Below are 24,842 nucleotides of genomic sequence, written 5' to 3'. Positions count from 1 at the left end.
ATAGTCTTTGTTGGTCATATGGTATCTTACATTAAGTCTGGGTTCACACTAATGTGATGCCTGACATCGCATGTGATTCGCACCGCATTGCTGTGCACATCAGATGCAATGTCTGTGTGATGCAAATTCAGCCATACAGTTTGTGTGGCTGAAATCGCATCGCATTTGGACCAAAATGGTGCAGGACCCTTTTTTTTTTTGTGTGCACTGGAATTGGATCGCATGGGTGTTTTGACTTTTGACAGGGGTGAGTCCAGAGGGTGGTGATTAATGGGGAGTACTCAGATTGGGCGGGTGTGGAAAGTGGGGTCCCCCAGGGTTCGGTCCTGGGGCCAATCCTGTTTAATTTATTCATAAATGATCTAGAGGAGGGGATATCTAGTACAATCTCAGTATTTGCGGATGATACTAAACTAAGCTTGCCAATATTTTCTATGCGGGATGTGGAAACCTTACAAGTGGACCTGAACAAAATAACGGGGTGGGCAACTACATGGCAGATGAGGTTTAATGTTGAAAAATGTAAAGTAATGCACTTGGGGGCCAGAAACCAGAAAGCAAGCTACTCACTAGGGGGGGGGGGGGGGAACCTCTGGGTGAGTCTAGGATGGAAAAAGACTTGGGGGTACTGGTAGACAACAGGCTTGGCAGTGGCATGCAATGCCAAGCCGCCGCAAGCAAAGCCAACAGAATACTGGGATGTATAAAAAAGGGGATTCACTCCAGAAATAAAGAGATTTCTCCCACTCTACAAGACTCTGGTCCGGCCACATCTGGAGTATGCTGTCGAGTTCTGGGCACCGGTCCTCAGGAAGGATGAGCTGGGATTGGAAAGAGTCCAGAGAAGGGCAACAAAAATTATTAGGGGAATGGAGGGCATCGGCTATGAGGAAAGACTACAAGCACTGAATCTATTCTCTCTGGAGAAGAGACGATTGAGGGGGGATATGATATCAATGTACAAATACTGTACTGGCGATCCTAGCATAAGGAACAAACTATTCAGAGTAAGGGAATACAATAAGACACATGGCCACTCACTAAAACTAGAGGAAAGGCGGTTTAACCTTAAAATGCGTAAGGGGTTCTTCACTGTAAAAGCGGTAAGTATGTGGAATTCTCTTCCACAAGCAGTCGTATCAGCAGGGAGCATTGATAGTTTCAAAAAACTATTAGATGGGCACCTTAGAGACCACAACATACAGGGGTATACAATGTACGGTTAACAGCAAACACACACACACATCATAGGTTGAACTGGATGGACTGATGTCTTTTTTCAACCTCAGTAACTATGTAACTATGACTTTAGATTTGGGGGTGTCATTAACCTTACATTGACACCCGCAGCATTTGGCAGAGAGCAGTGTGAACTGCCTGGGAGTCTCTTGCGATGCGGGAACCCACACAGGAATCGCTGTGGTTCCCTCATCGCATCAGTGCGAACTCAAAGCAGAAAGCATTACATAAGTGTTTTGGTGCATAGTTGTTCATTTGTATGTCATACAGACTGTATTTTCCATAGATAAGTGAAACTTGATTGCTTTGTATGGCAATTCTGTGTTTGCTGTGGTTGCCCTGCAGGAGCTGACTATTTTATACTGCTTAGAATAAACAAAGCCTCACATACCCTTTATATATGGTGACAATAACATGGTGTAAGTGTATAACATATAACATTTACCTGTTGTTCCAGTCATGTTTTGCACCATCACTGAATTTCACAAGTATTATTAAAGCGTATGTAAACTCTCTCCTTCTATAACAACTCATTTAGTTTAAAATAGAAATGAAAGGCAAAACATTCGTGTATAGATACAAAAAAAAAATTATAAACACTTTTTTTCCTTTTTTTTTATAATTGATCACATTTCCTCTTTTCTCAGCTACATGAGAGTTGGGGCGAAAAAACAGCAGTACACTGATTTTCCCATTGAAAGGCTGTGTGGGGTGGGTGGGGGGTGTCAGGACAAGTCTCACCATTGGAGGAGAGCAGGCTGATTTCCCAGCATAGCCAGAGAACTGACCACGGTGTGTTCTCCAGTTTACTGCACTTATTAATAGGAAAGCAGAGCACAAAGAAATAACTAGAACCTTTAGGGCCCCAATGCAAGATACCATGAACCCCCCCCCCCCCCGACCCTGGCAGGGCCCTTTCCTCCCGGCCCAGAGCCCTTCCCATTGATCCCTTGGCCCCTCCCATTGATCCAGTGGCCCCTTATCCCTTTATTACAGTACTGCAGCGGGACTCTTTCACATGTTCTGCAGGGAGCCTCCTTCCTGACGTCTTGGGGACCCCTCCACGGTGGCGGAACACCAGGGCCCGGTCGCAAACTGTGACCTTTGTAACCCTGATAATTCTGTTACTGGTGTCAGTATTTATTTTTTTTGTTATTTTATATTTTAAGTATTTTTACTATTTTATTTTGTGTTTACTAATTTACAAATTTTTTACAGTTTTTATGAGCTTCGTTTGGGGGCTTTGGTGAGATTTTAGGGGTCTAAACAGACCTCTCATGTTCCACCTTTGAGACAGAGAAAAAAGATTGAGGATGCAGCCCTCATACCATCTCTGCAGTCTCCGCTGCACAGAATGAATGGACAGGAATAGCTCTTACAGAGCTTCCTGTTTATTCACAAACTGCTTCAGTTATGAACGGACAGAGTCAGTGATCGGTACTGATCACTGACTTTGTCCATTGACAAAAGGAAGAGGCTGGGAATTGACATATTAACCAGCCCCTATCCCCACTCTTCATCCAGACAAATCCCCCACAGCATCTGGCAGAAGAGGGGGCCAATAGAGCACACCGGGGCCCAGGGGCAGAAGGACCTGGATAGTAGGGGCAGCGGAATAGAGAGGAACCAATGCTCTCCATTTTCGTTCTTCAGCTGTTGAATGCCTGTGGGAGGGAAAGAGAATCAAGGCCCCTGGGAGCATGGAGCTGGGTTGCATTTGCAACCCCTGTACGTACGACCCTGGACTGGCAGGAAAACCAGGGATTTCACACAAAGGAAGCAATACAAAAGGAATAGGATACTTTTTTAAACAAGTGGGTGGCACAGTGTTATAGTGGTTAGCACTTTTGCCTAGCAGTAAAAGGGTTGCTGGTTCTGAATCCTGACCACGACATTACCTGCCTGGAGTTTGCATGTTCTCCCTGTGCCTGCGTTGGTTTCCTCCCACACTCCAAAAGACATGCTGGTAGGTTAATTGGATCCTGTCTAAATTGGCCCTAGTATGCATATGTATGAATGTGAGTTAGGGACCTTAGATTGTAAGCTCCTTGGGGGTAGGGACTGATGTGAATGTACAATGTATATGTAAAGCGCTGGATTCGTTTTTGATTCCCCTCCCCTCTACCTGCCCCCTTCCCTCCCCCTGTGTCCACCTGTGTATTGTTTCAGTTAATGATCAGGTGAGTAATTATATGGAGGACTGGGCCATAACCCCCACTAGGTGAGCTATCTGCTGCATATCCTACTCTCCAGACCAGACACGTAAGTACTTTTCCTGCAACCGTTTCCACGCTGGTTAGCCATGCTATCAGCAGTGGTCATCTTTTTACAACTATATATTTTTTTTCCCCCCATTTTCCTACTTAATTTTTTGCAATTCTTAGTACCTGCTGGCATTTTGGCGATTCTCAAGGGCGTGCACCACAGCTGTGCTCTGGAGACCCTTTTGCTCATTTTGGAGCTTCTTACCATTGATACCTCATACAGATTCCTGGACGGTCCACACCTTTTTGGCCCCTAATCGAGGACCTCACTCTGCGCTGTACCTATGGGGACATGGATATGTCGGATCTAGAAAATTTGCTTATGGTTTTTGTGCATATATCCATGGGAGTATCATTCCTCTCTTCTCCTGCCATTGTGATTGTTTGGATGCAAGTGAGAAAACTTTTGTATAGTATTTGTACTGAAATTTGTATTTTTGTACTTTATAGACCCTAGTGTTTTGTTCAGTTTTATTCCCTGAAGAAGGAATTACTGACTTTCCTAAACAAGGTGGACATGAACATATCAGTATAATCCTTGTGGGGAGGATGATTTATCCCAGTACCCCATTTTCTCACCCGGAATTACCTTTGGTAGATTCGTACTTGCTATTACAGTTTTTTTGATTTTTTTTGTTATTCTTTGTTGTGTACTACTGTTATTATCTTTATATTTAATAAATATTACGTTTTTATACTACAATTCTTCACCATTCATTATCTGCCCTAAAAGTCCCAACTTGTGGGACTGTGTGGGGGATGTGGCAGTTAGTCCATTGGACACTCATACACTAAGCTTTTTATCCCTTTTCTGTCCCTTGTGAAGTATAAACCTGGAAGCGATTAGTTCTGATCACTTACGGGTTCAGAGCCATCAAACCCCAGCTTCTTTGGCCAGGGAAGCAGTCTGTGCCTAATCAGCCTCAAGAGAGCGCAGCTATGACATTAGGGGTTTAATAGACCCCTGATGTCACCTTAAAGAGAACCGGTCACCTGCATTATGCAATCACATAGGGGCTTGTCAGCCCCCTTGTGAAAGCTCTAAAGTTAAAAAAAGGAATAACATTTAAAAATGAAGATGTAAAAAAATAAATGAATCCATGCAAAAAAAAAATTAGAAGCCCCACACACCCACCAGGAATACAAATGCCCATGTTAGGTGAACATGCATATGAAAATAACAGTTGCACCACACACATCAGGTATCGCAGCACATGTCGGAGTGAGAGTAGTAATTCTAGTGCTGTCATTTACAGTTAACTCTAAATCAATGAGCTATAAAGGCTTTTAAAAAGTCATCTTTAGAAAATTTTGGGTACTGTAGTTTTTAACTTTCATAAGCCTACGCAATGCTGAGACTTTGCATATTTGATATCTATTAAAATGACACAACTTTATCTATCATATTTTTTTTTTTTTTTTTAATGAATCTTTATTTAGTGTACCTGAGTACAAACAAATATGAGACAACAACAACAAAAATACAGAGTAAGGGTAGCAGCGGAACAGAGCCACACCCCAAAGGGCATAAAAGTGCAAAGTGGTACATAACATAGTGTAAAAGGGGTAGCGTGTATCAACACAACATAGTGCAAAAACCATCGTTCAGTGGAAGAAATAAGAGGGCGGCCGGCCGGGAGTTACGCGTCATGGTCAACTTCAGACGTCTGCAGGTCCCAGAGGGTGCAATACATATCCCAGGGGAGTCCCAAGCCGAAGCACGCCGCAGGGGGAGGGGGGCATCAGCCTCCATCAAACCGCCCCCAGTGCGGCGCCCCCCCAGGCACCTCAAACCGCCCCCAACTGGCCGTGGGGGGCATCTATCAACAGGGTGGGACCACACAGAAGAGCTGCACCGACTTCAGGCCAGCTCCGCGGGCGGAGGGACCGAAGGAAAGGGAGACGCAACATGACTAACTCCGGCAGACCCTCCAAAACACTGACAAAAATCGCCCACTCGAGGTAAATGGGGCAACATGTAGGGAGGAAAAACAAAGAAAGAGTCCAGAAACAGGGATACCAGGGAGAGGAAACATGAGGAAAAGGCAGGGAGAGGGAGAGAAAGAAAGAAGCCTAGGGAAGAAGAAAGAGGAAGGGGGAAAGGAGATCGTACCTGCCAGAATCTGGAGCACTGCCAACGCCGCGCCCCCAAGGGATTCCCCCATCCACCTGAAGACCAAGGACAGCCTACGGAAAGGGACCTAAGGGCTGGGTCTGGGAAGGGCTGCTAGGGAAGGATCGGCCAACACCAGCAGGGCATAATCTAGGCTCGAGGGCAACGCAGACAGACCACCTGAGTGGTCAGCCCACGGTTGCCACCTCAAGTCATTGCGCTCCCGTGTCCCACGACATCTAGTGACCCAGTCCTCCGCATCTCGGATAGTGTCCACCATCCGCCGCCACTCTGTCCTGCCGGGGACCTGCGGCCGCTTCCAATAAATCGGAATCAGTCTCCTCGCAGCATTGAGGAGATGGGGTAGCAAGCTGCGTCTATATCGGCTGAGCGGCATGCAGGGTACGTGCAGGAGAAAATGGAGGGGGCTAAATGGCACGTCCAGATGCAGGATAGTTTTGACCTGGTCTCGGACATCGTGCCAAAAAGGGGCGATCACCGGACACTCCAACCACAAATGCAGCAGGGTACCGGTACCGCCGCAGTTTCGCCAACATGCGGAGGAGGCCGAGGGGTAAATGCGTGCCAAGTCCGCCGGCACCCGGTACCAGCGCGTCAGGAGCTTATAATTTGTTTCTTGCATCTTAGAGTCCGCCGAACTCGAGTGAGTCAGTTGGAATCTATTATATTTTACCAGTATATCAGGGATTATATTAGGTTTGTTTGCACTAAAATTTATTTCAGTGTATTTTTACCTAAAATATAGATTTGTAGCTAGATTTTCTGCCAGTATTTTATGCTAAAGAATATCTGCTATCGGAAAATGTATAACATTTTGGGGTTTTAAGTGTGTTTTCATGTACAAAATGTGCACTTTAGTATGTGTGAGCAAAACAGAGATAGTTCTGACAGCAAAAAGGTTTAAGAAAAATTTCAATAAAAAACAGTACAGTGAGTAAGAGTTGTCACCCTGGCATAGGAAATGTGCTACTGGCAGGATCAGCCGGTAAAAGCAAAGGATCAAAAGCCTAAAAAAAACTCATGGAGAAACTATCTAAGGACTGGTAAACTGCAATATATTACGTTTTTGTTCTTGGGTTCATATACACTTCAAGTACTCCCTGCTGTGTCCATAGGAGATATTGGAAGGTGTGTATTAAATGAAGAATGCGGGAGGTTTGACAGCTCTGTAAAAGAAGTGATAAAGGGCTGTTAAACTGCTTAACATGTGTATAGGACGCTGTCATAATTCATACACATTTTGTTTCTCTATTCCTGGAATTCTTCCCAAGTATACATACCATGGCACATTGCAGAACGTGACCTTTTTTCTGTAAAAAAAAGTTGAATGTCTCCTAAAGGTGGACGTCATAATGATTAGCGCACCGTGTTGAGCCATATAACACTGATTGGGTATTGAGACAGTAATACTGTACAACATGACTGCTTGCTACCATCCACTTTCATCATCCAATCAATTTGCACAGACAAGTAGGGACACTGCTCACCAGAGTTGGTAAATTGGAGTAATCTTTACTGTTCTAATAGAACCTGCATTAGGGACACTGCTCACCAGAGTTGGTAAATTGGAGTAATCTTTACTGTTCTAATAGAACCTGCATTAGGGACACTGCTCACCAGAGTTGGTAAATTGGAGTAATCTTTACTGTTCTAATAGAACCTGCATTATAATAAAAAAAAACAGAACCAATGATATCTGTAAACAATATCTCACTGCAATGTAATGTGGATCGTATGATTTCAGTGCAGGCTTTCTGGTGCTGAGCTGAGACATTGTAAATTGGAGCCAAGATTTTATATTTAGCTTAATAGGTAACATTTAAGTGTTACTAAACCCAGCACCCTGCATTCACTGTATCTGGTCCCCAACAGAACACGGATATGCAATTATTTTAGTAAATATAAACTGCTAAATACCTTTTCTCATCAGCGGTATTTAGCACTCTTGTGACTTCTATCAGTATCTGGTTAAAGTTTGAGGAAGGGTTTGTTATTCTCCTCTGACTGTCCTATGAGGCTGCATGACCCCTGACTCTCTGTCTGGACAGTGCTGACCGGCCCTGTGCTGATCACATGCACCCTTCCAAGACAATAATAAACTCTCTAGCATGAAACACCAAACTGAGCATGTGCAAAGTGACTCCAAAAGCTCTGTACTATCAGGAGATGGATTGGGTACAGTGAAAGAAGGAGATGATTAGAAAAATCAGGATCAAACAGCCTTTTTACACAATGCAGAGGATTAACCTCTTAGGTTCCACAGTGAGTATACCAAACATGCTTTTCTGCATTTTACTGTTGTGGGTTCAGTAATACTTTAAAGCAGAGTTCCACCCATTTTGGTGTTTAATAAAAGTCAGTAGCTACAAAAAGTGTAGCTGCTGACTTTTAATAAAACTCACTCTCACCTGTCCACGGTCCAGCGATGCGGCCAGCGGGAGCCTCAGATCTCTCTCTCTTCTCCTTGCGGCGCCGGCATCACTAGTGTGGGCACCCAGCTGTGACAGCTCGTGGCTTCACAGCTGGGTGCGCACTGCGCCTGCCTGAGTTGTGCTGCATGTCCTGAGTGGACGGGCAATCCTTTGGGACCTGTGACGTGTCCCAGAAGATTGCAGGGAGGGAGGGGGAGAGGAGAACTTCCGCTCGAGCCACCTAGGCAACCCGAGTGGAAGTGGGAGTGGGTACCTGTCAAATCTAGGTATCCACTCCCCCCCCCCCCCCAAAAAAAAAAAATTACATGCCAAATGTTTCAAGTCAGGGGGTCAAGAGGCCTTAAAGCGGAAGTTCCACTTTTGGGTGGAACTTGGCTTTAAGGTTTAGGTTAAAGTGACACGAAATAATTTCCTTATTCTGTAAAAAATAATCCACACACATCCACCATCTAATGATCCTATGATCCTATAATCTATTTTTCATGAAATTGTTTCTTACTGAGTTTTTCTGCCTACTTGTAACATCCTCCATGAGCTGTCAAATCCCCCCCTCCCCTCCCCCTTCACTACCCCAATTTGGAACGAGCAGTGCCAATTAGTTGTGGTTCTGTGCACTGCTCTATGCAGTCCATCTTGGGAGAGAGCAGTCGAAGCTAGCTACGTTCCTACATACAGTCGGGTCATGGAGAATCCACGTAGGCACCTTCTAACAGGAAGTCAAATCACAGCAATATAAAAAGGAATTTTTTTATATTTTAGGCTGCAGTCACTGTTCGGTGCTTCAGCTGTCTAAGTACAGAAGCTGGCAGGGGAGATTCTCCCATTAATGCTGTTTAAGGTGGATGGGTGAATAAAGTGATTTATCTTGTTTAGCCCCGAACAAGAGAAATCTAAACATGTATAGCTGGCCTTAGTTTATTGGGTTATTTGTATCTAAACCTAAACACCTAAATCCATACACTTTTACTGAGCCTGGGGCATTAAGAATCCATTATCAATCTGTCCTGGACTGACGGTAGAATGTTGCAGATATTGGCACCATGCAATGATGTTGCAGTATTCTCCTGTGAGTGCTGGGTGGACAGATGACATGCTTCCAGGGACATACACTAAAGCCACTAGAATGTGGTGCGGAAAACCCACGATCCCTGCGTGTTTCTAGCACCACGTTCAAAATGCACTGTCACTTCAGCGGGTGTCAATGTTAAGGTAATGACACCACCAACGCAGGTCGCAAACAGTAAAATGTACCATGCAATCCAGTTGCAGTGTGTTTCCAAAAGTAGTGCAGGCACTACTTTTCGTGCAATGCAGTGTGAATTAAGCCCATTCAAAATTAATGGCTCAAATCACATTGCACTGAATCACATGTGAATTAAGCCCATTCAAAATTAATGGCTCAAATCACATTGCACTGAATCACATGTGAATCAAAACAGGAATATGTTTCTGTGCAATTCCTAGTGTGAACCGAGCCTTACCAGGGATCTGTGACATCATGTGTCCAGAATGAAGACACCTAGAAAAAGTGTTCTGATTGAGGGGGATTTACAGATGGAGGGGGTCTTGAGCCTGGAGTTTGGCTTAACCCCTACATGTTTCAATAATTGCTGAAAGATTAAAATGTTTGTAAACATCAGAATGAAATATGATGAACAAAGCATATTCCTGTATAGTGTGTACTTGTCTCAATCACAGTGTCCTGTGAATAGAAAACCACAAGGACCGGCAGCCTTTGCGACTGTTGGCTTGTAGTTTTCAATAAACTACCTTGGCGCTGTAGAGTGCCTTAGTAGTTTATTCTCTCTTCCTGTCAGATTGTATCTGCTTACCCGTATGGGATGTACGGACACACAGATACACTGGCAGATCCACTGAAGACCTGCATGGCACCAGTGATATGTAATGCTTTACAGGCTAAAAAAAAAAAAAAAAATTGCTAATTTTTTTAACTGCAAAACAAATGTCCAATAATTATTTTTTTCTAAAAAGTGAATTTAGCCAATGCTTTACAGCACATAAATATTTTTTTTTTTTTTTTTTTTTTTGCGGTAGCTTAGATCTACTGTAGGCTTATTGTCTAGGTTGAGTGTTAGTATATAACAATTATTTTTGAGGAATGTAATAAAAGTAGTTTGTATTGGAAATCTATGTGCTGAAACACAACTATTACCAAAAAAAAGTACTTGACTTATCTAGTCACTTAAAGACTTAAGTCCACCTATTGGAAAATAAATACAAAGATAAATAAAATAAAATAAATGCACATATTTCACATAAATGTGCATAACTTTTTGTTTCATTTTTTTTGCAAGTGACCCTGTGAAGAGCACTGCAACCCAATCAGTTGATTGCAGGTGCAATGCCAGGCTCCTGCAGACTCTTCCTCCAGCTCCTTGGCTGTACCAAGGTACGGGCTTTCTCACACCACAGAGATTGCACAGAATCTATCCGCAATGATCCCCTGTATGTACTAGATACTAGATGCCATACGGCTGAGGGTACTTATTTCCATATGTTTTGGACATTCCTGCAGGTAGCACAGTTCTGGATGACGATTCTTGATCGCATCAACTCCCATCTACAGATGTCTCTCCCTTGTACACCTGAATAGGCACTAATGCATATCCATGATGATGAGCAAAGACCTAGATACACAAAGCTGTTTATATTGTATTTGCTGTATTACGCTAAAAAGGAAATACTCTTTAGGTGGATTTCCCCCTCCCCTCCCAGAATATCTTCCTGGAAATCAGTTATTAATAGGGTCCTGCCAATGTACAAACTTCATGAAGTTGTCAATGAAAAGACTACAAGTCCCACCTACCACTGTGGCAGAGGGCTGTAGTTCTCAATAGAACACAAGTGCAGTGACATTACTGCACTTCTAATCCTTTCCAAACAGGGGCTGGGGGAAGAGTCTGCAGGAGCCAGAGCATTTCACCTGCAATGCACTGATTGTGATTGCAATTCTTTGCAGGCTCAAACGCAAACAAATAATAAATGCACATTTATGGTTTTTTTGCAAAATGGGTGCATTTATTATTTTTCTTGAAAGTCTTCTTTAAATTATTTACATATTCCCCAAGGAACAAAGTGCATGCAGTATCTTCCAAGGTGCTGCCCAAGGCTAACTATGAGATCAGAAAGGGCACCCTCCATGGTTGTACAACAACACAGCGAGCAAGGAGAAGGCAACTTTGACAGGAGGGGAGGTGTTTGATGCATACCTTCACATCATAATGGTGTGTATGTTTACATGTATGTAGGTGTATTATGTGTGTATGAGGTTTGTTTTTGTATTTTTAAAAATCATATTTATTATCTTTTTTTCAAATAGACATTATCCCAATCTCAATCTCCCAGGCACCCAGATTGGCAGTGACACTAAACCAGGAGGTGTCCTGAACTGAGCACTTCCTAGTTCATTTACAGCCAAGATGACATTTATGACACTTGAATTTAGCAATCTACCACTCACCTTCTGGTCAGAGAAGCCAGTAATGAAACCAGCAACAGGACAGGGTGGACACCTGTCTTATCAGAGAAGACATGACAACTGGGAGCAGTTGTTTAGCAGTGATTAGACAGCGGTGCAGCTGTCCAAATTAAAGTTTACTGACATTGCAGAGGTTACAGAATAATATGCAAGCAACACAGGGCTGCTGTTACAGCCATAAGCTGGTTTTGACTCTCTGACTGCCATGACATATTTCACTGACCACTTAAATGGGGTACAGCTTGTATGGTACACACCCTTGGCAGTCAAAGAGATGAATAGCACCTATCAGAAGAGACATATGGGGCTGAATCTGGTTTCAATATTTTCAATGACACAAAATAAACATGTAACTTTAATCAGTCAAGTCAGAAATCCTGATCTGCGTACTTGCTCTAGGTTAGTATTGAAACCTTTGGATCAGCATTTCAGATAAGAGACTAGCTGTTTTTTTTCATAAAGAGATCAAACATGGCAGCCCACGAAACAGGTTTCTTTAAATAAAATAAAAAAGACACTGTTCCAAACACAAGATTTTAACCCACAGAATTCTATCAACCAGCAGTTAGAACAAGGGCAGATGTCTACTTGCTTCAGGTCCTTGAAATTGCATACAGCTCTAATCATCATTACAAAAGCTATATCTTTTTTTTAACAGTGTATAAATATTATTTCAACAAAACCCTATTTTCCTATTCACGTCTTCTGTATTTTTTACTATAAGAACATTATATGTATTTGCAGTTTAAAGAAATAAAAGAATTTGCTATTTATTTCCACTCCAGCCCAAGAGGAAAGGAGGTGAGAAAGTCATAAAGGGCAGATAGACAGGAGAGACGGAACTTAGGAGGATTAAACGACGTCTTCTAACAATACAAAGATAGGATCGCATAGGAAATATGAAGCCCCCCAGGCAAAAGAACAAATATGCAGCTGTTAATCATTTCATTACTCTTGTCACGCAACTTGTGAGTGATTTCTTTCTGTCTGTAATCCGGTGACATGGTTTGCTCAAGTCACTGAGCCAAGGAGCTCAATATGTGCACCTACGAAGGGAAAGAACCTCTTTTGTAAATGTATACTTTGTGTTGTAAACCTATTCTACAGCAGGATAGAGTTTCATAACCTGATGATGCCTGATTTGATCCACAATTTCTATACTTGAAAATGTCATCAGTATTTTCCTGAGCCTATATATTAAGGCTGATAAAAAGCAATAGCGATGGGCAGAGTGCAGATTTTACCTTTGCATTTTGTTTTGGGAAGGCAAAGTAAGGTTGACCCTCTATAGATTACCTTACAGCATATTGTTCTTAGGACTTAAGTCCAAAGATATCTGCTATTTAAGGTGTTCAGGTCCTATAAGTGGTCTCAGGTTAGAAGGAGAAATCTAGAAAAGTTTCCTTAAAGCAAAACTAAATCCACAAATTAACTAAAGCAGGCCATACACCACGAGTTGCAGGAAAGAAATCTGCTCGATTCTCCCATCAACACAGACTGTGTTGACAGGGGAATCCCTCCTGCTCAGACATTGTATTCTCCCGGTGGGGGAAGTTGTTAGAAGTAATCACATGTAAGATCCGGCAGGCTTAATGTACCCAGTTGATCAATCTATCAACATACATGGTCCATACATGGTTCGAAACATCTATGGCTGGCCTAAGAGTTAAAGGGTTCTTTCAAGTAGAGTGAGCAGAAAAATAGAATGACAAGGATGGAAGATTTTATCAAACCTAATGGTCATGAGCAAATTTCTATTCAGTAAATTGGCTTCTGAAAAAGTACCACTGAATGTCCGGATTCTACAGGTGTATGCCAGTTTAAGCGGTAGTAAACCGCAGATGATTTTTTTCTTTAGGCTGCAAGGTAAAGCCATATTGTGCTAGTATGCATCACATACTAGCACATTATGTGAAACTTACCTTAGAAGGAAGCCCTTCCAGCATGAGCTGTCACCACTGGCATGTCTTCCATCTTCACCGGTCTTCCTTCTGGGATCACGGACTTCGGCTGTGTGACTGGCCAGAGCCGCAATGACGTCTTTCCCACAAATGCGCACGGGAGCTGCTGTTAACAGCTCAGGACTCTGAAGGGACGGCCCAGGGGGCCGTTCCTTCAGAGCGCATGCGCCAGTGATGTTACTGGCTGCATGTACAGTAAATATCCCTTAAACAAGGCATGTTTAGGGGATATTTACAGTACCTATAGGTAGGCCTTATTATAGGCATACCTATAGTTAAAAGTCATGTATGGGAGTTTACTCCCACTTTAAGGTGATAATGGCAGATAAAATGATATTAAACAAAAAACAAACATGTCATGCTTACCTGCTCTGTTCAAAGGTTTCCATAGCAAGCCGCTTGCTCTGGGGACACTCATCACAGGCTGTGATTAACAGCAGCAAAAGCCAATAGCTCCTACTGCTGCCTTTCTGTCCATTGAGGAGACAGAGAGGCGCTGCTCTCATGCACACAGCTGGTTCGAGATTGGGCTCAGATAAGTATTTAGGGGAGGCAGCACACTGAAGGTTTGTTTTACCTTAATGCAGAGAATGCAGTAAGGTAAAAAAAAAAAAAAAAAACCTTCAGGCTTTAGAACCACTTTAAGGTGGTAGCTTCTTTGGCTGTAAAGGATAGGAGGGTTAAGTTCCACTGCAATGGGATACATAAACTAGTCAGGTTGCTACTACAAAGAGTATATACAGTACCGTATGTTATATTGAAGGTCAATGCATTTCAAATTCAGTTTGTTAATTAATAAAACTATGTTTTGAAGATGATATTAAAAACCTTGGGTGGAATTTTTCTAAACAATGACATGAAAAGGAATGTCTAAATAGCAGTCAATGAGTCTCCCACACAAACAAAACATTTATAACTAAAAAATGGAAGGCTGGACATTCAGCACAATGCACAAACACCATCCTCAGAATGGCTTCAATCAGATGCGAGAACTGCTGATTTTGTCAGCTGCTGAGATTAATGGATTTGGAACATGCACAACAGAAACAATGCTTTCACTGACTGTGGATGGCCAACATCCAATACATATACACTTCTGCAAAGTGCAAACAGAGAACTATCTGACAGAGAGACAACATCTCAACAGATAGCAACACAGATCTGGGGCACGTTAGACTATTGTGTAGTTTTCTGTGGCTTTTTGGACAGAATGGAATGTAACATGGCTTCCCAGCAAATAGATATGTCTGGCATGCTGTCAGAGTCTAAGGCAAGGCAGCACAGGTTGTTCTGGAGGATGCTGCTGTTATTGCTATAAACATCTTTCCTGTGTTCGCCTTTAGCTAATTGTAGTAAAGGATAAGCCGTCTGCCAATTTACGTAAGGCTTGAAACCAAAACCTGTCTGAACAAATTTACATAGGAATACATGGGAATACTTGGAGCATTTTTCTCCATACTCTGAAGTGGTGGGGGTAACCCTGGCATCATTATTAGCCTGAGACCTAAGTTTGTGACTACTGAGGTACTTTTTCCATATACCACCTAGCTTTCCCATGACCAAAACAATGTCTAAGAAGCGCCATAATTTGAATGAATTTCAACTAGTCTATTTATTACAGATAACTCAATGAACGTACAATCCACTATAAGAGATTTATTAGTTACAGCAAAATATAAGGACATTTTTTCAGAGGCAAATACCTGTGTGCAATGTACAGTGGCCCATGGCAAATAATCATTAATGGTTTAGAGTTTAAAAGTTAAAGTGGAACTTTACCCTCCATATTAACTTTATATTATTCTTCTCCCTCCTGCCCCCTCCACTAACAGAAGCAAATATTTCTTTTTTTTTTTTTTTGGGGGGTAGACACCTTTTTTTTGGGAGACTCTTCCATGTTCCTATTTCTGGTTCAGGCCATAAAGACATATACTGTACCCACAACCTCCTGAGATACCATTGTCATGGGTCCAAGGTGCACGTGGGGTACTTGGTACATATATCATCAGGATTCTGGCTGTCTATTCCTGCTTTTCCCAGTTGCCCCCTTGATGATGCTGTGCCTCGCTGTTTCATCACAGGGCCATGGCACAACCCAAAAGAGACATCCACCACCTCCTATGACTTCCGAAAAACACGGCATTACAGAACCAGGGGTGCTGCACACCACTGGTTTAAAAGGCTTGTGAGTAAGCTTTTGGGGAACATATTGTATATGCAGGAGGCACTTCCCTAGGATCATGCACTCTCATTTCTTATTATTTTGGTGGCTCCATGTACTACCGTATAACATACATACATATATAACTCCCATTCCACCCCTATTTGACAGTACTAGGTAGTGGCATATCTGTGAAAGAAGGATCATTTGCACCACTGCCACTTAGAGGGTGCCCCAGTGCAGCTGTTGGCAATATGCAACGTCGCTTTGTGTTCCAGCAACTAGCACAGAAACTGTCTCGAATGGGAGAGAGAACTTAGCATGGAATAATGTGTTCATGTAAGCAAACACAGAACATCAAGGCTGGAGGTTGGTTACTATTATTCAGCCACTGACTACCAATGCTGGGGGAGGGGGGTTTCCTTTAGCCACTGGCCAGAAATGCTGGGCTGTGGTTAAATATTACAGCCTGTCACTGACAACAAATGATATGCAAAATCATGGGATTTTGACTTACTGTAAAATCTAATTCTCTGATGTTCATTGATGGACACAGCTTCAGATCCTTGTAACCGTTGGGTTATATTGCCCCCTACAGGAGTAGGACACTAGGCAGAAAAAAAAATCTGTCTATGCCCATTGGCAGTTCCAGGGGGTATACTCCCTCTCTCTGCTATAGGCACTCAGTTTAGTTACAAGCAGTGTCAGAAAAATTACAACTTCACAGAGGGGTGAGCGCTGTGTCCGTCAATGAACATCAGAGAAATTGATTGTACGGTAAGTCAAAAATCCCATTTTCTCTTTTTTTCATTGATGGACACAGCTACAGATCTTCATAACCCTTGGGACATCCCAAAGCAGTGTTAAACATGTGGTATTGGAACAGCAAAAAAATTTTCAAGACTAAACAGTAGCCAACCAGGCAACAGGAGCTCAACCAAAACAACTGCAGCCCATCTGAAAAAAACAATACACCCTCAAAGAGGATCAGGTCTTCTCAACAGCAGCCTACAAAACCTTGCGGCCAAAAGAAGCACCCGCAGATAGATGCCAAAACATCCATTTTATAAAATGTTGTGAAAGTGTGCACCGACAACCAAGTGGCCGCCTTGCAAACCTACGTCACTGATGCCTGATGATGAAAAGCCCAGGAGGCACTAAGCGCCAGAGTACAGTGCGCCTTAACAGGGAACAGAGGAACCTGACCCTTAATGGAATAGGCCTGAATCCCTGTCTGTCTGATCCATCTGGAAATGGTCGCAGAGGAAGCGGACAATCCTTTACAGGCCCATCCGTGAGCACAAAGAGAGAGTCTGACTTCCTGAAAGACTCGATAGCTGCCGGGTACACCCGAATTGCCCCGACCACATTCAAGGCATGCAAGGCAAATAACTGTTTAGGCCTGGCACACAGGGAAGGCGACACAATGTCTTCATTCAAACAAAAAAAAAAACATTCATAAGAGTGATCCTTTTTCCTAATAATCTTGATCCTCAAAAAATCATTACCAAGTACAGATCAACTGGCGGCCTTTTGGCACTGTGGGTCCACACCCCGATAGGATTTTAATTCTCCACATGGTCTTTCCCAGTTTGTCACACTGAGAACCCTTCCATTTTGGTATGTATCAACAGTTGCACTCCATTGACTTTTCATCCATATTCATTGATAAAGTAAACATTATGTAATATACGTAATTGTAAACACCTGTTTTTCTCTTCATTGTTATAATACGATCACTCTTATGAATGTCATTCTCGAGTGCTAATTGTTGCTTTCTACATTTCCAGTCTGAGATCTGGCTCTCTTTGTTGGACTATTGAAAAAGGCAAAACCGAAACGCGTCTGGTCCCATCAAGTTATCTCAGACAGTTCTCTCCACCAGAGACGTATCTATGACCATGTTTTCCTTCATATGTTTTTTAACATTTCATGTGGTTTATTCTATATGTATCATCATTTATATTATTTTGTATAAACTACCTATAAAACTATTGAATAATAAAACTTGTTACTCTAATGACTCAAGTCCTGGTCTCTGCCTCAAAAATCCCACCCATAAGGGAACTTTTTTGCTCTACAAGGCCAATTTCTGTTCAACCCCCTGTTGAAGGAAGGTCAAGATCCGAGCCACGAGAAGCATGAACCCCAAAAGATTCACACCACGCAATGTACGTCTGTGAGGGTGAATGTGAGGGTAAGCATCCTTGATGTCGATAGAGGCGAGAAAATCCCCCTGACGCACGGATGCCACCACCGTGGGAATGGACTTCATTCTGAACTTTTGCACCCGCACAAAGCAGTTCAGCGCCTTGAGGTCCAGGATTGGACGTACTTTGCCTTCCTTCCTGGGAATTGCAAACAGGTTTGAGTAAAAACCGGGACAATCACCCCTTGATGTAACAGGTCTTGTACCGCCCAAACAGACCCTGTAAGCGTTCTGGGGACAGGCAAAAGTTGGAAGGAAAGAACCTTGCTGGGGGACAAGAGCGAAAATTGATCTTGTAACCGGACCAAATGACTTTGTGGACCCACTTGTCTTGCAACAGGGAAGTTCACGGGTCCGGAAACCAGTGAAGACGTCCCCCCACCCCGATACGGGTGAGGGCACACCTTCATGCTGAAAGAGCCTTGTCCGCGGGACTGGAGAAGCCCAATCTTGGCTTGCCAGACCAGGTTCATTTGGATCCTGCAGAGGAGGCCCTGAAAGGCTTAGAGCCCTTGTCAGTCGATGAAAAAACTTCTTATGAGCCGAAAAGGAAGGCCCACATCTACCACAAGGTTTCTTGTCCTTAGTAGCCTGCAGAAGAAAGGTACTCTTACCCCGTGAGACCTTTTTTGATGTCATCCAGGGTAGCTCTAAACAGGCGATCTCCTTAAAAAAGGGAAGATCATTTAAGGCCTTTTCAGAAGTCTGGTCCGCAGACCAGAATTTGAGTCAAAAGACACGCCAAAGGACCACTGCCAAAACAGAGAGCCGAGCCACTAGGAGAGTCGCATCCAAAGAGGATTCACAGATAAACTGCAGCCCCTGGACCAGCTGGTCTGCCAGCTCAGCAAAGGCAAGGGGGAGCTGTTCTCCCTCCAGGTCACGGCGTAAAAGCTTAACACACTCGGTCAAAGTTTGCGACACCAGGGCAATGGTGAATACGGGCCTCAGTGCCGAACCAACCAGAGTGTACAAATTGCGGGCCACAGCCACCGCCTTCCAGTCAGCCAGGGGACTCTTCAACCCGAATCATGGTTGCCTAGTTCAATCTGGAAACCAGAAGGTCCACCACCGGAGGAACAGTCCACTTCTTAAGAAGGAACTCCTCATAGGGGTAATGCCTAGTAAAGCACTTAGGAACCCCACAGGGACGCTTTGGTTATCCCCACTCTTTAGCGACAATTCTGTCAAAATAGGCGGGGAAAGGAAAAACCTTTTCCGCTCTGTATGGCTTGTGAGTGCCAAAGGGAACCTGTGCCTCCATTGCAGCTGCATCCTCCATCTTTAAGGTTCCACACACAGATACAATCAGTGCATCCACCAGCAGCTTTTCGTGCACGGTTGCAGACGTGGAGGAATCATCCTCACTATCAGAGGATTCCGGGTGCGTGCTTGCAGACAAGGAAGGATGACCCACGTCCGCTACGGCCGAATCAGATTCAGAATCTGATGAGACCGACGAGGCAAGGGAAGGCGGGGGGCACTTTTTGCTAGCCCGTCGCCCAAAGACCACCTCCACACGGGGCACAAAGGACTTCAGGACCGCCATCAGTGTGGGATGGTTGGGACTTGGAGGGCCCCATAGCCTCAGAGAGGGGATCAGGTGGGGAGATGCAAAGACTCCAGGAGTCACCAGGTGGAACCCCACAAAAAGTGTAAAACACTGCAAAGGACAACCCCCATGCGCTGGTAGCACCCCCTGGTCGCCAGGCACAAGCACAAAGTGATCCTCAGCAGAGAGGGAGAGAACCCCACCAGACTCGCCACCCAGCAAAAACAGGCACCTGGATAATCTGCAGGATAATCTGCACTCCATGCACTGTGATCAGAAAGTGAAAAGGTCCAGGAGTCAGCACCAGGGGATGAGGAGGGGCTCCTACCGCCGAAATCGCTGCCCACAGGGCTCCACTGTCATGGCTGCCACTATTTTTAATGGCTAACCACCGCAAAATGGCCTGCCAGACTACCCAAACATGGCCGCTGTGTACAGAAACACACAGGCTACAACAAAATGGCTGCCCCGCAGGGCACCACGAGGCTTACAGGGACCCAGGCCTCAAGGACAGATCCAGGCAGGAAGGGGGCCCTGGCAGGTACAGCCCCCCCCCGCACAGTTGATCGTCCGGTCGTCGGCGCCCCACCCGGCCCCTATCGCCAGCATAGCGCCCTGCCCCCTTCCCAGGAGGTGGATCAGACCACCCAAACAGCCCCAACATATGTGGAGGGAGAGGGGGGTAGGATGGGGGAAAGATAATAACGGAATTTTTGTAAAATCTTACCTGTAAAATTCCTTTCTCTGAGTCCTCCGACAGTCGCCGCCTCTTCATATTCGTCACATATGGGGTATTAGACTTTGCTCCGAAGGAGTAGCTAGGCAACAGAATATGTTAACAATAAAGCTTTAACATATCCCACCCTCAAGGGGTGGTCCCCTCAGTCAATACCCTCCTACTTCCTGCAACCATATCTCAGTTTTAGTGGAATAGCAGTAGAGTATACAATCAAACCCCAAAAGAGGGGCGGGGGCGGCGACTGTCGGAGGACTCAGAGAAAGGAATTTTACAGGTAAGATTTTACAAAAATTCCGTTTTCTCTTACGTCCTCCGACAGTCGCCGCCTCTTCATATTCGTCACATATGGGGACGTCCCAAAGCAGTGCAAACATGAGGGGTGGGAAACGCATCCGCGCCGAAAGGCAACGCAGTCTCCACATCAAATAAAGGAACCTTACCAAAGGAAGGAAACCAGCTGGGCAACAGCAAAAATAAGTGCTCAACAGGAGCAACAACCCAGGAAAAGACAAAAAAACCAGGGGATACAAAAGATATCCCAACAGCCAGGAGTCCCCGACAAGGGACCCTAGGGAACAGCCGCACTAAGGACCTTGCGGCCAAAGGAAGCATCCGCCGATGCCTGAACATCTACTTTGTAGAATTTTGTGAAAGTGTGCACGGTCGACCAAGTCGCCGCCTTACACACCTGGGCTACAGAAGCCCCATGACGACAGGCCCAAGACGTACTCAGAGATCTAGTAGAGTGCGCCTTCACAGGCACAGGGGGAACCTTCCCTTGCAAAGCATAGGCCTGTTCAATGGTCTGCCTGATCCATTTGGCGATGGTCACATGGCGTGGGGAACCCGCACAGGCGAACAAGCCGCTGCACATGAGGCAGGGAGAGTCGCAATTCAAGACGCACACAATGGAGGTTAAGAAACCGCACAGCGTCCGGTGAGGTAGCCACCTCACCAATCATCCCTGCACCGAACAGGGATGGGTCGTTCACTATGCCAGGAGCGTTACCTGGCTGAACGCTCGATGGCAGACTGGGAAGCCACTGACCCACGACCTGCGACCAGGGGGAGCAGCCCGAGACCCAGTCCGCATGATCCTCTTCGTCTGAAGAACTAACTAACGCTGACAAAATAACAGCTAATGAAAGGTAGAGAGAAAAACTCAAACAAAATATTAAAAAGAAGAAAGAGTCTGGGACAGAAAGTCCCAGCACAGAGAGAGCCAGCCACTCCTGACAAGCTAGACATTAAAACTGAGATATGGTTGCAGGAAGTAGGAGGGTATTGACTGAGGGGACCACCCCTTGAGGGTGGGATATGTTAAAGCTTTATTGTTAACATATTCTGTTGCCTAGCTACTCCTTCGGAGCAAAGTCTAATACCCCATATGTGACGAATATGAAGAGGCGGCGACTGTCGGAGGACGTAAGAGAAAAGGGGGGTGCCTGGGGGGAAGGAATCCGGGGGTGCAACCATCCCAAGAAGGGACCCACTAAAACCCCCTAGGGGGAAAGTGAGGACAGCTACTAACCATACCAGAAATCAGACGGTCACCGGTCCAGACAGAACCCCTCATCAAAATGGGGGGGCTGTCAGCCAGGAGGAATGCTGCGACTCGGGCCAAGACCCCTAACTTGCAGGCCAGCCCCCATCCAGTGGGGCTTTGTTGGCGAACCTAGCGCGGAGCTGAGATCTGCGTGCACTCACTGGAGAGACTGGGGTGACCACTGGATCAAGATTTAACAGCCAGTCGCCCAGTCCTGTAGTTGATTGTAGATCCAGGAGAAAAAAATTTATATCCAAAAGAAAAAATTGCCAGGACCAAAGATCCCAGCAAGGAACTAGGTCCTTACTCCTGACTAGAAAAAACGGAATGCCTATAGTAGAGAGAGGGACGTAGCCAAACTTTTTTCTGCCTAGTGTCCCACTCCTGTAGGGGGCAGTATAACCCAATGGTGATGAAGATCTAAAGCTGAGTCTGTCAATGAATGAAAGAGAAATATCATTTTTCTTCCCCGGGCAAGGACTGTCAAGGAAGGCAAATTTAAGTAGCTGCAAAAGTTGACATTAAATTGAGCCTGTTTTTTGCCCTGCAAGGAGAACAAAGGCATAGTGACAAAAAAGTGCTTGCTTGACTTTGCTGTTATTATGAATATATAGCATTCATGTTTACCTCAGCTCCAGAATATTGCTGTGTACGCATCACCAGCTCCTCTAGGCTGACCTCAGTGTCTACAGGCATGCTTCGGATCCGAAGTCTTAAAATTTCCCTTCGAGTGGCAGCATCGGGCAAAGGCACATAAATTATTCTGTCAATACGTCCTGGACGCATCAGCGCCTGCAATGAAAATTACATGTGAAGTTGAAAAATCATACACATTTATGCACAGATCAACTACTGAAAAGGTTAACAACAACAAAGCAAAATCTGCAGGGGCCTTGAAAAATGGGCTGAATAGCTCAACTACACTGCAAAATTGGGATCCTGGGTTGACTTTTCCATGGCTAAAATACATGCATAGAGTTTGTATGTTCAAATGTTCCTGCTTCATTGCTTGCCTCTAGGTGCTGACACTTTTTTTTTTTTTTTAAAAACTGACTATAGTAGGCTAACAGTCTCCATCAAAAGGGTCTCCTGCACTTGTGTTTCTGTACAACCATTATAGTGACATCCGACTCTAGCTAAGGCCACCACTTCTGGAAACACTATCACAAACACATGTACAGTATATGTTTTAGTGCACTCGTCTGGACCGGGAGATGCCATTGTGATGTCTCGCTCCAGCCGAGATAGGCTTCAAGCCTTTACCAAAGTAGTGCAAGCTGACAAGTCAGAAACTGTGGAAGGTTTTAAAGATGTAAATGCCCTTATACTGTATTCCTTGGATTGCAACATTAAAGTGGGGTACACACTAGAAGAATAAAGAAAATTGGGTGAATGGTCTTTAGGTTTTCCTTGATGTTTCACAGCAAGTGGAAACCGAGGATGGAACGAACTGCATGAAAATTCTCGAACGACAAAGGCTTTTTTATTGTTGTTTATTGTTTCTGATCATGCGCAGTCTTTCTTTTCTTGCACGAAAACAGTACACATTAAACGAGAATCATTAGTTCTGTTCATATACAAGAAAAATTTTGGACTTTGTCTGAAATTTTCATTTGGAAAGTCTGAATTGGATGTCGAAAGTTGTATACACACTATACGAAAATCGAATGATCGTGCCTCGTACAGAGTTTTTCTTCTGTATCCCACTTAAAGAAGGCTGAATAATCTTCAGCCACCCAGTGAGTTTTGTTACGTAAACATTTCATTTTTCTAACTTTCTAAATGAAATAAATGCATTATAGAAGTCAGAGGAGCATCTGATAACACATTTTTCTAAATGTCCCCTCTGGGCAACAACATTTAGTTTCCGTTGATTACAAACAGTGCATGGTTGCCTTGGGCTCTGGGCCAGTGACAGTGTTCCCAGCTTCATCATGTCAGTGAAAGTCATGCAGAAAAATGGAAGGAAGGAGCCTTCCTTCCTGTAACACACCAATAGAGCTAACACCCTTCCTGATGATTCTTTATAAAGGCTGTTGTGCTGGAAACTATCGGCTGTGACCTATTGTAACTCTTTTTAACTATGCAATAAATAATATGAAAGCAGCAAGCCACTGAAGATGTTGTCCTTGTTCTTGAATGTTCCCATCACATGCTGTTAGCATTGGCTGAGGCTGAAATCAGAGCATTCTCAGAGTGCACTCAAACCTAGAGACACCTACATATCTTTGGTATGCTAGAACTGTGAATACGTTCTGACAGGTCTGAAAGGCAGATGTCTCAGGTTTCACCAAGTTTCGCTCCGCTTGTATTAATACAAACAGTTTGAGCTGCTTTTTACAGGGATCTTTTCACATGCAGGCAGAAGTCAGCTTTGGGCCTTTGAACTCATTTTCAACATCGTAAAACATCCCTGAACATTTGTGGATTCCTTTGTCAGGCTCATCTACCTACTTGCAGAATTTCATCTTGAAGGTGAAAAAAAAAAAAAAAAAAAAGATTGCCTTGGGGGTTAGTGGCATGCAGAAATATATCCTTTCCTATATTCCTTACATCACCTGTGTTATACTGGTCAACATATCCTACAAAGAGGCCATGAGGTCTGCTACATGAAAAGGGTGTTTTCACATTATATTTTATATACCGTATCTATTGAATCTCTAGTTCATCAATCTCTGTTGTTTTTTTGACAAAGTTTTCATTATACAGATTTTTAGCACAACTGTTTTCTCTTTTTTAAGGTCAATTTGTTATGCAAAATTTCCTTCCAGTTCAAAATTTATTTCTGGGTTGAGGTAAGGCTGTTTGCATGGAGAAAAAATTATCTTCTCATTTTTCACCTTGGCAAGGGAGTTGAAAATGATCTTTTTTGTGTGCATAAATGCAATGCAAGAATACCAGCATCTAAAGCTGGGCATGCATTATACAATTTTCTTATTCAATTTCCTTTAGATTTACCTTTAACTATGTAGTGCAAGGGCCTGCCTGATTACATACAAATTAAAAGTTTAGGTTTGACCTCATAAGAACATTTTTTAATGTATAGCCAGCCTAAGAAAATATGCTGGGATTGGGCTGTTAATGCCATCGTGCAGAGAGTTTAAGG

The 24,842-nt window shown here is 44.0% G+C and overlaps 1 protein-coding gene across 1 annotated transcript in view; it reads right to left on the bottom strand.

Annotated features, from left to right (window-relative positions):
• The window catches only part of AFG2A (AFG2 AAA ATPase homolog A), a 707,754-nt gene that overhangs the window by 79,244 nt on the left and 603,668 nt on the right, over positions 1-24,842 (bottom strand). The window contains exon 15 of the mRNA XM_082261533.1: positions 22,364-22,528. Coding sequence (XP_082117659.1) covers positions 22,364-22,528 — 165 coding nt within the window. The remainder of the gene's footprint in view (positions 1-22,363; positions 22,529-24,842) is intronic.

Source organism: Pelophylax lessonae (genome assembly GCF_965119305.1).
Source record: "Pelophylax lessonae genome assembly, chromosome: 1".
NCBI lineage: Eukaryota > Metazoa > Chordata > Amphibia > Anura > Ranidae > Pelophylax > Pelophylax lessonae.
Note: the sequence above shows the minus strand (reverse complement) of the source record. Positions and strands in the feature narration are given on the sequence as shown.